General features: G+C 40.3%; 1 protein-coding gene across 2 annotated transcripts in view; it reads left to right on the plus strand.

Annotated features, from left to right (window-relative positions):
- The window catches only part of LOC137892838 (cadherin-18-like), a 179,847-nt gene that overhangs the window by 150,616 nt on the left and 14,238 nt on the right, over positions 1-14,993 (plus strand). For both annotated transcript variants that reach the window (XM_068738229.1, XM_068738230.1), the window contains exons 9-10: positions 968-1,092; positions 11,149-11,263. In XM_068738229.1, coding sequence (XP_068594330.1) covers positions 968-1,092; positions 11,149-11,263 — 240 coding nt within the window. The remainder of the gene's footprint in view (positions 1-967; positions 1,093-11,148; positions 11,264-14,993) is intronic.

Below are 14,993 nucleotides of genomic sequence, written 5' to 3' on the forward strand. Positions count from 1 at the left end.
GCAGACACAGAGCAACATTATCATTCACATTACTAATAGTTAACAGTATTACAGTATAAACTAAATGTTTTGAGTAATGTTTATAAAAGCATTATTTAGTTTTTAATACATTTTCATGTGAGACAGTACTTGTTTGGATTCCCAATAGCGTCTGCCAGAAACTTGCTGGATCGTTATGGGAGATGTGAGAGCGGTTAGGGGGTTTCAAACCGGCCCAGCCGTCTCTTTGCATCCTTTAGTGAAACCATGGTGTAAACTGTCTGCAGGTAAAATCATACTTAATATTCCAAAGACAGCTGAGCGACTCACAGGAACAGGTGGCGAACTCGGGAGGAGTTATTTTTCCGGCAGCAACGTTGTTAGTGTTATAAATTAGTATGGCAAACATACTAAGTGTGAGATTCAACAGCAGAGTGACACTGTTCCTGAAGGCTACCTGCTCGTTCTCGTTGACTCCAGGGAAGAGAAGAAAAGTTTGGTTGCTACCCAGCATGTATGTAGCGTTAGCAGGCTAAATCCAACATCCAGCAGCAGTGAACTGCAGTCAATGAGCAACGTGCTGGAATTCAGAGCCCTGAAGCCCCGCCCCCGCTGTTACGCAGAGCGCTGTGTGCTTGTTTATTCAAAGTTTATTAAAACGGTGCGTTGTCAAAATTGTACTAAATCTGACACTGTACTCCCTTTGGTCCCCAGCTAAACACTGTGTGACATTAACAGAGTTGCTTTATAGTTAGATGTTGGACACTTGCAGTATGTTCTGCAACTTGCTGAAAAACAAACCACAAAATAAGAAAATAACAAAACGGTTTCAAGTGTACTTGTTCAGTACAGTGTATTTCTTATGGACAAGCCAAATATAAAATCAATGGTGTTATTGTGTCAGTTGAAAAAACAAATAATCTGTCTTTTCTTTGGAAATACCAAGATACTGTAGCAACTTAAACCTGTTTCTTGTGTACATTTTCAGATAACCCTCGTATGGTGAGTCACGTTCCAGTCACCATCCAGGTCCTGGACGTCAATGACAACATTCCAGCCATCTCTGGGAGCAACAGTGCTGTCATAGTGTGTGAGAGCACCAAAAATGGACAGGTGGGTTGCTTATGCTCTAGCCTAGGAGAACTAAAGTAAAAGTCTGTGGGTTTGGGGTTTGCAACTGGATTATGAAAGGGCCTTAAAATTGGATTAACAACATTTACTAGTTTTTTTTTCTACACATTTTTGGACCTGTTGTGCAGGTGAGTTTGAAGATCTGACCTGAAAAACACAGTAGATGCAAAACGCATCATTGAGGTTCCCATCAAGATGTAGCACAGCTTTTAAACAAATGTCCCCAAAATCGGTCAAAGAAAATGCAAATGAATAACCTGATGAAATGAACCACCCCCACAATCCAAGATGTATCCTTCAAAGTCACAACACACGGGACTCGGTGCCCGACCCTTTGACAGAAGACTGTGAAGCAAAAAGAAGCCCAAAGATCATCTTGTTGCTCTTATCGCTCTTCTCTCTGCTGCTCTCCCACTCCAACAGATGTAGAGAATGGTGCTTCATTCAGGATCTTTAGCTGGAATTGGGATTGTTCTCTCTACAGTTTCATTTTTCTCAACTCAATCTTGACTGAAGCTAATTCTTATTTGGCCTCCCTACCTCATGATTCCAAATGGTGGATTTGTGCTCAGCCTTTTTTTTTTTTTTTTACTTTTTCATTTTATTGCATCCATATAGTCAGTATGAGTTGTATATGGTAGAGGTAAAGAAAGACCATCTTGACACGTGGCTTCTGAGGAGGCACCATTCTCCTCTTGGAATGTTGTGCAGAGCATCTCTTTCCAAGCTGCAATTGTGTCAGCCCACGATCCTCTACTATGGTGACATGTTGGAACATTGACGTGAAGCTGATGTCTGCATGTCTCCTCCACACAAGCATGTGTTTCTTCTTGGGCATGACCCATTACTACAGCCACCTGATTCATGGCTAGTGCAGGAAGAGGCAGAAAGCCAACTGGGCTTATTTATATAATATATAATATTAAAATTTTACAAAATTACAAACATAAAGTACAATATGCATATGACATTACGTTATAAACAACAAAAGAAAGAAAGAAAGAAAAGAAAAAAAAATAATGTAATTGTGACAAGTGTGTGCGTGCCAGGGACGTGCGGTCAGGGGAGGCAGAGCCTCACCTGTCATCATGACAAGTAAAAAACAAATAAGGCTAAAATAAATATTAATATTTCTCTACTGATCTGTGCTATAAATGTAATTTCTGTATGATTCCAATCATTTCAAGCATTTTTATAATCAAAATCGCTGAATTAGCGCATATCCTGTTCAAACAGAGGAGACATGCGAGGTGAGGCAGCGACGAGCTGTGCCTCACCTCAGATTGCGCAATCCCTCACAAACTGGGTTGAGTGCATGCCTTTTGCTTTCTCATTGTTTGTCACCACTGTAATATTTGTAGACACTTTTATTATATGTCCTTTCTTTCCATAGAATAGGTACTGTATTTCACGTATGTGTAGAACATATTTAGTGTTGCTGATCTGACAGAAACCGCAGTGAAAAAGCACAGAGGGGAGGCAAACAGTACTCTGCCTCAAAGAAGAGGGCGTGTGAGAGCCCACGGGTCGGGTTCATGCTTGTTCTGTCGTTGCTCTTCTTCTACACTTTTCTTCTTCTTATATTTTGCTTTGACCACAAGAATGTAAGATTATATATCCAAGCTTAAAAATGTCTCAAAAAACAAGGAAATATGACCAAATCAACAGCAATTCAACGTTGTACAGGTAAAGTAACCTTTTATGTGTTTGTTGTTCTCTTTATACATCCATGGTTGTTACGCAGATTATCGCAGAATCTCACACCTATGTGTGTGTAAATAATGCTGATATGAAAAACAACCAGTAGTCAATGTGCAAGCTGCCAATTAAATTGTGATTTAAGCTACTCTATTGGGTTAATTTGTAAATCTGACTTATGTAGTGTCAGTGCCTCACCATCCACGAACCTCACCGCACGTCACTGGTGCGTGCATGTGAAATAAGCATGGGCTTGTGTTTGTTCAGGGATATTGATTTATACACCTGCAGTAAGTCCTGCGCAATGGTAATGCTACAAGTTCCCATGACTGAAAACAACTATAAATTTAATATAACAGCTAAAACAAGAAAGACATGGACAATAATACATTGACAAAAAAAACTGTTACAAAACAGCAATTAGATTTTCTTTTAGGCACATTTTGAAACATTTTATAGAGGGACATTTTTTTGTTAGGTGAGAAAAGTCATTCCATAATTTGGTTCCCCTAAATCTTATTGAAAATTGACCTCTGCTAGTCAGTAATTTAGGAGGATGAACCTGTGAATTGACTTTGTAGTAGGTCTTGAAATGATCAGGAATATTCCCTTCACCTGAAAGTATTTTATAAATGAAAACACAAGTTTGAGAAGTATTGATGTCATAAATAGTAAGAATCTGCAATTTCTGAAATAGAGGAGCAGATGAGATGTCAGACTCTGATCGGGTTGCAATCCTAACAAAACGTTTCTGGAGGACCAACATGTTTTGCAAAGTAGTAGGAAAAGTACTTGGCCAAACTACATTACAATATGAAAGATAGCGATAAATTATACTGTAATAAAGACAGCTGTAAATAACTGCACCTGAACATGTTAATTTTTACAAAAATTAACTGCATTCTGCATTCTTGGGGCTGCTCTCTCATCAGCACCAGCGTTGGGATTGCCATAATATTATCTGCCTTTCATCTGCAAGGTCTTCAAGTGTGTAAGACTCTGAGGTTACCTACCCAGGTACTAATCACAGTCTACCACACTAGGACAGGTGGAAGAGTGAAGGGTTTAAGGAAGTGGGAATGGGGCAAGAGAGATTAAGAGATTGGCTGACACATTGTTGGTTTGAGTCATTTGATATTTGTTGACAATAAGTAGAATATAGAATAATGGCAAACTTACCCTTCAATTATACAAAATTACAATCTGCAATGACTGAATGCATCTTTTAAGATTAGATTTAAAGCCAGCTTCAGAGACATGCTCTCAACTTTAAGGTCTGACCGAGTTGTTGCACATCGTGGAAAAATCCAAACTTAATGGCCAGATGCCAATTATTCTTAAAATGTGAAAATAAACTCCTGTTCAGCTCTCAAACACAAGCGCAAAGAACAGGCACAACTATATACACCACTGAACACGTGGATGAATGCAGTCTCTCTCTCTCACAGGCTGGCATGCACATACATTCATGTTGATCTGTAGCCTTTTTGTTGTGTGTCTGACACCATCAGTGGGGGATTTATCAGCTGAGCTGCAGACTTTGCAGCTTCTTGAACCCATAAATTATTCAAAGTGCAGAGCGTGCTGATGTTTTCGCTGCCGGGCCAGATAGCAGCAGAGACAATCATACACACAGATCTGCATCACAGCAATGACTGTCCCCACATACCCATTCACTCACCGAGATCACACACACACACTCCCTCTGTCATATTATAGGTATTACTCTCCCTTATTATCTGCCTACCACTTTGTTTATGCAAATCTAGTGTGTGAGTGTCCACAAATGACTGTTTAATCATTTAGCTTGGCTTCAGGCAACAGACAACACATGCTAGCACAGTTAATGTCGAGGGAGGACTCTTTTTCATCTTCCTGGCATTGCAATAAATTGTTAGTAAGAAATGTTCATGCATGGCACGTCCGTCCGGCGCGACAATTTATTCTGCTACATTTTGTAACTCAGTTGTAAACCACATTTGCATTATTGATTTCAAAACCACAACACTGGCTGGTAAGATTTTGGGGAACACAAGAGATGTGATACTCATTCCTTGTTGGCTGTGTTGAATGCATGGAGATGAGTGGCAGATAAGACCCTGAGGGCTCAGAATACACGGCAGCACTTCCTTTTTGCATGTTAGAAACATGTATACTATACTGACTGTCAAAGATTACATATAAATATTTATCAGGTAGTTCAGGTATAGATTTATGGAAACTCATTCATATTCATGGTGAAGTCTTTATTAATTTTCATTGAGCTGTGAAAGCAGATGTTAATGGCTCATTGTTCATCTGTGTTATTCAGACAAGAAGATATGGACTTCTCTCCTAGCTGTCCACCATATGGTATCAGCTCTCATTGTCGTGCAAGACACTTCTTACTGCAGTGATCTTGCATGTCAGCAGACTTGAATTTCATGAGGGTAATTGTGTTTACATCAAATTTTCAGAGTGTAAAATGGACTTAATAGTGGCACACACACACACACACACCACCTCACATATCAGGAGGAGGGCGAGGGAGAGATGAAAGGGAAACTTCAACTGGCTCTGTGTCAGGCAAAGTTTCCTTTGAATGAATTAGACCTCATCCACATTGTTTTGGAAATGAAAATGTAGCAAGGCCTTAAAGGGGGGGGGGATTAAAGGGAACCAACAACGCCACCCAGGGAATTACACCCCAGGAAATATAACCTTAACGACCCTAATATACAGAATTTAGAATATATAGAATTCATTAAGGGCACACAGATTCATTACATTTTGAAAAATTAATTCAATGCTAACTACCTAGCTCAGGAGATCGCTAGCGACCAGACGATCGCTGCCATTTTTTCACATTACGCTACGACACAGCCTCGCAGTTTTACTTACAAAACAAAGCCATCATCATAATCCGCATAATCGATCACATCATAAACCAGCTCCTTACTTTGAGATGTTCTGCAGCAAAAAACATAATTAATCTGTACACGTTTACTGTCCATCTGTTCAGCTCATCATCCTCTGTTTGAATTCAAAGCTGGCGCTGCCGTCGTGTGCCTCGTGTGCCTGCTAGCGGAAGGGGCAGGGTTATACGTCTCAGCAAATCGGATTTGAGAAATTTGACACTCGGGTAGTTTTTATTTTCTGATTGGCTAACGGATTCTGTCAATCAAAGTCACGTTAGGTTGTTTCAACAGAGCAGGCTGTGACGCGTCTATGGAATTGGGTCAAATCTGCCCTTCGCACAGGCTGAAAGGCCCTGGAGGATAAAAAAACTGGAATTCAGACAATAAAATCCCATGGATGACAAACATTAACAGTCTCAGAGAGGATCCAGGCTCTCAAAATAATGCCAAACTGCTGCATATGGATAGATTGAACACTATTAATGATAAAAGAAGTGAAATATATAATTATATAGTATATAAAATTACAATGAAACAGCTGGAACAAAATTACATTTTGGTTGACCTCATTTGACCTCTACGTACTAGATCAAGATGTACTAGATAAAGCTTCACTTTATCAAAGTAAAAATTAGCTTAGAGACCCTCAACATATACTTCTATGATCTGGGAGAGCTGGAAAGAAATATCCTGAAATTGCTTTTTTTCCATTCGAAAATTAGAATTTTCAATTTGTGCTGTGTGCCATCTTAATCTACTCTTAATCAGTAACATATATACTGATATTTACACATAACACATCTCACAAGTGTTAGGGTTATTTTACTACCAAAAGTATTAAAATAGCCCTTACAGTTGCAACGCTACACTCATTATCGTATGGGTATGCTATTTTCGAGCTGAGGGCCTAAAAATTGGTCTAGGGTCCAAAAGGTTTTATTAGGGCGCACCATGCTGCAAATAATACAAGTTAAGATTGTGACTACTTACCACCTCACACATGGGGTAAGTAGTCAGACGGCAACAAGAGGAGGAAAATTGTCCACAACTCACCATGAGCCACCACAGCACCAGGACATGGGCCAAAAGGAATGAGGCCAGGACCACAGGTGCCTTATAAATGCTGGCACTGATTGGAGGAGGAGCCTAGCCTGAGGGCTGCGTTCGCAATCCCACACTTCCTTCTCTGAGGAGCGTTCCCCACTACAATCACAACACTTTTACCAACTGATATCCAAACACACATCTCTTCCCATCACTTTCCATATGGCTCTGTTAGCTAACTACGATCCACAAACGGTGAAGTGCAGTTTTTTCCGCCTGGACGTGGATATGACGGGCCAAAGGCTGTGCTGTCTGGAAGAGAGATTCTTCTCCTCCAGCCTCCCTAAATGTGGGAACAGGAGAGGAAGAAAAGCACAAGAAGAGTGGGATGAGGAACACCCCCATAGCAAATAAGGGATTTTTTTTTCAACACAAAAATAATCCAACCGCAATCAACGCAACATTACTTGTGCGACCACGCATCAGCCACAACATTAACCTTTGCCACAGATGTGTTTAACATTAACATTGAAGTGAAGGCGTCTTCTCCTTATTCAAAGCACGACTATTAACCATAACATGTCCCCACTTCAACTATAAAAACACACTGAGCTCTCCCTAAATCCCCAATTCTCCCCAGTACCAAGTAGGCTTCCCTTCTGCACTACTGGACACACTGGTTTTAGAAAACTCAGAGGACAGAGGCACTTGAAGCTTCGATGAGCCTGTTGTCACCAAACCAAGCTTGTACAACAGACTTCTCACCAAACACTGGTTTATGAGTGAGTACATATTCATCTGCAAGAACTGCAGCGTCAGACAACTTAACAGCTTGCAGCTCTCTCAGGTACAGTTTTTAAACTCCTCCATAAGCACCAAGGATTTAAAATCTCCCAAAGCTTTAACCCTCTTTTGGATCTACAACTAAAGCTTTTTCAATTTCAACTGTTCGGCAAAACCTTCCTCTTCAGATTAAGGAGATGTAGTCACAGCCACACCAACAATCTATGCTCTACCAAAGCAGACAACAGCTGATCTTTGAGCCCCGTTTCTTGCCTAGCTCACGGATAGAAATGTCAAACTTTTCTGCAATGAGTTCAAGATTTCCATAGTACTCCCCTCCAACTTGTCACTGGGCCACTGACAAAATCCCAGGTCAAACTCAATCGTAGTGTAAACCAACAAATTTTAAAATACAACACAGGCACAGAACTAACAAAGCAACAAAACCAGTTGGAGTTGAATGTGGCCAAAACGAAGGAGATTTCGGTGAATTCTGGGAAGAGGAAGGCCCCACCATCAGCATCTCAGAGGGCGTAACGTGGAGATTGTCACATCATTCAAGTACCTGGGCGTCCAACTCTAGACAAATTATCCACCAACACCGAGGCCAAGAAGAGGCCAAGAAGAAGGGCCGCTGCGAGTACCATCTTCTGTAGTGTGCTGAGGCAGACTGAATAAACTCATACAGAAGGCTGGGTCTCTCGTTGGCTCCAAGCTGGACACCCTGGGGGAGCTGGCAGAGGACAGGATGCTGTAACTGCTGGCGATCATGAAAGACACCTCCCATCCCCGACATAGCATGATAGCCAAGGTAGAAGGCAAATTTAGAAGCAGACTCAGTCACCCCTGGTGGGTAAAGAGCGTTACAAGAGACCATTCCTGCTGGGTGCTATCAGACTTTACAACACTGCTCTTTGCACATCAAGAACATATCGCAACCCTTGAGTCTTGAGTGACTGTACTTACTCAATATATAACTTGTTTTTGATTCTGTTTGTTTTACTTTCTTATAGATTTTTGTGTCTTGCTGTTATGGCGTCTATCTATCTAACAGGTGGATCCAGACTTTTTGTTTAGTGTACTTGAAAAAGCAGAATTACACAAACATACATTTCACATTTAATATTGTTAATTCACAACTAAATTAGTCAATGCAAAAAATGTATAATTTGTGTGCAGAAAGTATTAACGATTCATGCACACAATTGTTCACCTGCTGTGCTCTGTAAATTCATTTTATATTTTGCCATGATTGTTAATAGCAGTTTGACTTGACAGGTTAACACATTGCATAAAACATGAAAATATGATATATTTTATTTTACCATTTTCCTTTTATATTAAAATACTGTATTTTTTATTTTATAATATGTACAGGGTGACCGTGGCTAAGTGGAGACCAGGGCCGCCTTTCAATCAGAGGGTCGGCGGTTCGATCCCCGGCTCCTGCTCTGCTAGTCTCATGTCAATGTGTCCTTGAGCAAGGCACTTAACCCTAAAATTGCTCCCGTAGCTGTGTCTACAGTGTGTAGATAGATACTGAATTGTAAGTCGCTTTGGATAAAAGCATCTGCTAAATGACTGTAATGTAATGTATGCATCAAAGCCATGCCAGGTGAACTGAGCAAGCATTGCTGACTCCCACAGTTCTCCCTGTCATAAAGAGAGGAAAACAATTTAATATGTGGGCATGGATTGAGTTTCCTGACACATGGTGTACTGTATATATACAGTAAATTTGGGAGACACCAGTGGAGTGTTAATGTTAACAAATCCAAGCTGCTGCTTCCTTGAAGACGCTCTCTTACAGTGAGATTTGGTTGAAAAGTCTCAGCTGTTTAGGGAGCGATATATATAGCGACAAGGATTCTGTGGGGAACTAATCCCTTAAAAAAACAACACAATATCTTAGTTAAATCATCAACATTAAAACATTATGGCAGCACATACTCAAAGGAGCTGCTGTATGTATGTACAGCTGTAGCTTTGGGTTGGGGAAGTTATGTGCATGACACAAAATTAAAGAAATCTATCAATCATAGGAGGAGTTATGCACTGCAGCAGCAAAAAAGCGTTGCCATAAGTTTATCAGCAAAATGATAAAGAGTCAGGTTATAATGGCTGCATGTTAAACCTGCATGAATATGATTGGATGTGACCAGTCAGCTGATCAATCAAGTGATTAAGTAATAAATGCACGACTTCTGTGCTTTGCTGAAAGCATGTAGACGAGAACTTTTGGTTTTCTGTAGACTACTTGACATATAAATACAGTGCTGCCTCCCATCAGGTCTAGTGGTGTAATGCTGGGGTCACACCACAAAGACATTTGCTCCAAAAACAGGTGGGGGCTGGAAGCTTGGTGACACAGTGACTACTCGCATGGCTAACTGTTAGCTCAGTCACAATATAGCTCCCAGAGCTTCTCTCTACTGGCCTTTTCATTCAATACAAAGTTATTGAAGAGGGTAAAATAAATGAGGTAGAATATTTGCCAAAGGTCACTTTACTTTATTCGAAAGCCATAATTTTACCATCAACTCTTATTTTATAATGGTCTGATAACCCTTGTCTTTTTGTGGAGGACTTCTTTCTCTGCGAGGAGGTCAAATATAAGTACATGGCGCAACAAAGCTAATAAACAACAATAGCTTCCTCCATTTTGACCGCTCAAAGGTGAGCACTGTCAAGACAAGACGGCTCGGTGTAGGTCAATGGCAAATTCTCCAGTCAAAGTTCACCAAAGTACAACACTAAACGGAATATTTACTCTGATTCATGTCGCCTCCTGGAACGGATCATCTATGCACACTGGGGTGTTATGGTTAAACGTAGGTCATAAAGGAGCCAACTTGCACAACTCCTAAATCTAAATGCACTGTAAAGCCCTGCAAAAGCCCTTGGTTGGAAAAAGTTACATTGAATTTGTTTTGGTAAGAAGTCTCACCAAATGTTGATGTTTCTCCTGTTATAGTGCTTGCCATTCAACACTATACAGAGGTTGCCAGTCTATCAACTTTAATTAGCTGACTAATGACATGGTCACACCTTAAAGGGCAACACCCAGGGGAAAAAAACTCCATTCCACCTGAATTTAGTGGAATTCAAGTGCTAGGATTGGCCAGGCGTCCATGCTTGCTGAGTTACCGGTAACCTGATTTATTCAGGGCCTATATCCTGACCAATGGGCTATCCTGACGCTAACTACTAGAGGTCAAAGCCTAACCTTAACCAATGGTCTCTGCCCTGTGAGCACCTCAGCTCTGCCCAAGAAATGCAGTGAGATTCATAATTAAGCAGAAAATAAACACAAGGGAATTGATTGACTTTAACTGATGATGTTTCTTGCAGCTGGTAGCATCATTAACAGCTATTTAGTTAACTCATTAAAGCAGGGACTTAAACAGATTGAATGCTAATGGAGGCTGAGGACATTGATGAATTCAAACAAGTACTTAGTACTCAGCATTTGTTTCTTTATAATCTTGCTGGCTTTGTTTCCCTCAGTATCTATTTTTTCTGTTCACTTTGTTTATCTCTTACCTGAATTTCTTGATAACCTTTTTTTTTCTTCTTTTTTTCATTCCTTCACATCTCCTCTGTTTTTCTCCATCAGGTGATTCAGACCATCCGAGCAGCAGATCTTGACAACTTTGCAAATGGAAGGTTTTCCTACTATGTGCCTGCTGGACTTTCAGCCACTCCAAATTTTACTGTGAAGGACAACGGAGGTAAGACTTGAGTGAGCACACACGTTGTATATATATACTGTATATAGTATCCTCAGTCCTGCATGTGGTGAGGTTTAGGGTTCAAGTAGATTCTGGTTTCAGTTAAATGATAAACAAGTAAGCGCTACACTTTGTATTTCGTGCTTCAGGTCACTGCAGACTTTTTCTGTATGAAACCAAAACCATCATCTACAATTATGTTGCTTTCATGGGAGCTAAGGTCTCTGTGGGGAAGCCTAGTCCCCACTGGCTCCCCTGTAATCTGAACACAGATTGAGGAGCTTTATCAGTGAATAATTTCATGAAATTCATCTGTGATCTGAAGTCTCTGAAGCTCATGCTCCAAGATCCCAGTAACACAGACTTTTTCAGCGAAAGTGCCCATCTTGCAGAGCATAGTATCCATACCTCCTAATACATGCATAGCCTCTGCACTGTTCTACAATATGCATTGTGCTCAAAGTGGGACCCCAAAGGTAACACCACTGTTGAGGGGAACTGCTGCATTTCTCCACCTGGCTACATGTCACGTCTGATATAAGAGCATAGGGTCTGTGGTTTCTACCTGTACAACACATTCTGCTGGCATCATTACCACCAAGTCTTGTCTCCTTTTGCTTTTGGGGGGATCAGGTATCCGCCCTATGTTATTTCCATCTTCACGTTTCCCTCGTTTCTCCTGGTGTTGCCTGAGGCGGATACAGGACTAAACAGAGTTGACAGCAATCTCAGTAATGAGACACAGTGAGAACAGGGAGGTTGGACAGCAGTCTGTGAGCCAAATGCTACAGGCAGTTTGTGTCCTTGTTTACTTGTGCTTCCACAGAAAACAAAGCCTGGCCGATAGCTGCATTGTATGTTTTTTTTTTGTGCTCCTGAGCAAATATCCTAATCCTTGTGACATATAAGATATTACAGCCGATTTTCACTTCACTTTCAATCAAATATCAAAAGCCAATCAGGGTGTAATGGCTGCGCCCTGAGATAAACATTAAACTTTTGGAATGCATCAACGCACACTGCATGTCATGTGACAAACAACCAATCACAGCAGGCAGATATCTTTATTCTGTAAATGTCAGCCTATGGTAAACACTGTCCAGTGTTTAGCCTACATTCATTTTATAAGCGCTGCTGCAAAAATTTCACACAACCATTAGTTACATTTTTCTCGTCTTTCCTGATTGTGTGAACTAGACAAAGTTATTCACTTTGTACTTTTACTTCAGTTTACAGTCACTGCAGCCCAGTAAATTGGGTCTAGGTTTGGTTTCAGTGGTGGGGGAATAATAATAATTGCACCAGTAACCAATGATTCTAAAATTGGTTATTGTATTGTTCATAATGCTGCTAGTATATTACACAAAACTAGAAATATTGTGTAGATACATGACTTTCTTATACTGTTGTATTTGGTTTATTATTATTATCTTGTTTTTGACTGATATTTAGTTCTAGCATAAAATATAGATGAACTGATACCTAACAGCTGACTGCTTAGAAATAAAGAGGTAACTCTGCTGGTAAAAGGAAAAGTCTGTTGGTATTAAACCAAAGTCTCCAATTGAAAGGACTGTGTCTAAAACCTACTTTACATATATATGTCTTTGTCTAAATTAACAACAGTTCAACTGCAGCAGGCGAACACTGTGGTCCATACACATTGTCAGATGACAGCCAAACATATTTCTTTTGTATTCATCTTTTCTTTGTGAAAGGTGACACACTTCCTGTGGTAACACTGACCGCTGGATTCAGCTGTGTCACATTTCTGTTCTGTAGCATCCCGACAATCCGTCTCCATTCCAGCCACCAATGTGTGAACGGAGTGGCTCACTTGTGGCTCTCGCAGGCGACCCGGCCTTTGAACAATGCATGATAATAACAATAACCCTGTAGAGCGAATATTAAACTCTGATCGGAAGCACATTAAAATGTGTGTATTTAAAGAGGCTATAGTAACTTAGAGGAAAATGTGAATCACTAAAGATTTTCTTTTTGTTTATTACTGTGAGGCCTACAGCCTACTGCCCAAAACAAGTCTGGTTTGAAGTATGTTTTGTGTTTTTCTAATGATCTTTTGAATCATTCTGAATGCGAAAAGCTGTGTTCTATCAGTGGAGAGAGAGAGAAAGAGAGTTTTAATGATATTTCTATAGTAAGATACTAGGAGTTTAGATTTATTAAAAAGCTGGTGGTGTTTAAGCCTTCTGATTGTGGTCAGCTGTGATGTTGGCCTTGGGCCAGCTGAACTTCATATATCATGTTGATTCAGTCTGAACTGAACTTTGGTTCAACTCTTGTATTATGTACCTATAAATTCATGTGTAACTGACTTTGACTTGTAAATACTGTGTGATTGAAATATAATATCTGCTTTAAAAATAAAACCAGTAGGTTGAAGCTCAGTGTTTACCTCAAATGTCCTTCCTCCATCCCTCCTTTCACTTCTCTTTAATTCTCCTCCCACTCTTTCCTGTTTCCTCCTCTGTCTTTCTCCTCACTGCATTACTCATTCCAAAATACCTCTCCCTTTCTGTAAGGATGCAAGACACCCCCTATCTCATCGTTGTCCCCTCCCTCTTTAAACTTCCCACCCCCATCACTTCTCTTCTTCAGTTGTTTCCTGTCATTGTGCCTGGTGCATCACCTCTTTCTCTTACTCTACGCTCCTTAACTCTTCCCTCCTCCTCCTCAGTTCTCAGTCAGAGGAGAATCGATAGTGCTGTTGACAGCAAACCTCTCCTCCAAATCCTTAGCAATTATTTGTTGTTCACTAATTCACTTTCTGTCCTTTGGCCTTCTCCCAGCACCAACACTTTATCCTCTTCAACATCCCCACATCCTTTGTTGTAGTGCACACAACAATGCAGCCATACCGAGTGGACAAAACGTCAACAGCTCCCACACTGAGTTCATCAGCTCATTTCATTAGCCTGATCATGTGTAAAAAAACAAAAAAATAAAGGTGCATTTTGTACAGTATGAGGCTTTATTAACATCTAGTTACATCCTCATAGGATCCACCAGGAAAGAATCAGTGATAGCATTATTGAAAACATGTTAGTGAGATAAGGGACTAAAACATTTTAAATGAAGACAGAGATGAATATGTGGAGGTAAAATAAGCTCTTCTGCCATTTTCTGCCGATAGAGTAAAGCTGATCAAGGCATCCTAATGAGTCATTTAAAGTAACAACATGGATAATTACATCTCATTAATTTGAAACTAAAATGATACCAATGAATTGTCATCTTGTATCAAGAGGGCGCCATTTGGCTGTATCAAGCGTTGAACAATGGTGTGTAAAGAAAGATGATGTATTAATTTAAGAAGCATCTGGATCTGACACAAAAGTGTTTTGCAATTAGAAATCATTTGTATGTCCACAGGTTTCCATCACTGTTTCAGAGTGAGGGGAATGTGGAGAAACAAAATAATTGCTGTTATGTGAACTTTGTGAATGTGAATTATCTCTCCACGCAACCACCCCCCACCCTCTACTTTTTCTTCCATGTGTACATTTTGTTCCTCCTTGCTGCCTGAAGCAATACCTTGTCCTGGTACTCAGCACAGAACAAGCAGCTCACTTTTCATGATCTCCACAGAGCACTGGTTCCAGTCCTCAGTCCACTTATAGTTCATCCTCAAGATGATTCTTTTCACAAGCCCTGTTGAGACTGGTGTCTTCATCCCAACTGGGTATAATGAATTCCTCTCTGCGTCCTT

Source organism: Cebidichthys violaceus, unplaced genomic scaffold (assembly GCF_023349555.1).
Source record: "Cebidichthys violaceus isolate CVI_PGR_0920_01 unplaced genomic scaffold, fCebVio1.0.p SCAF_8, whole genome shotgun sequence".
NCBI classification, from domain to species: domain Eukaryota; kingdom Metazoa; phylum Chordata; class Actinopteri; order Perciformes; family Stichaeidae; genus Cebidichthys; species Cebidichthys violaceus.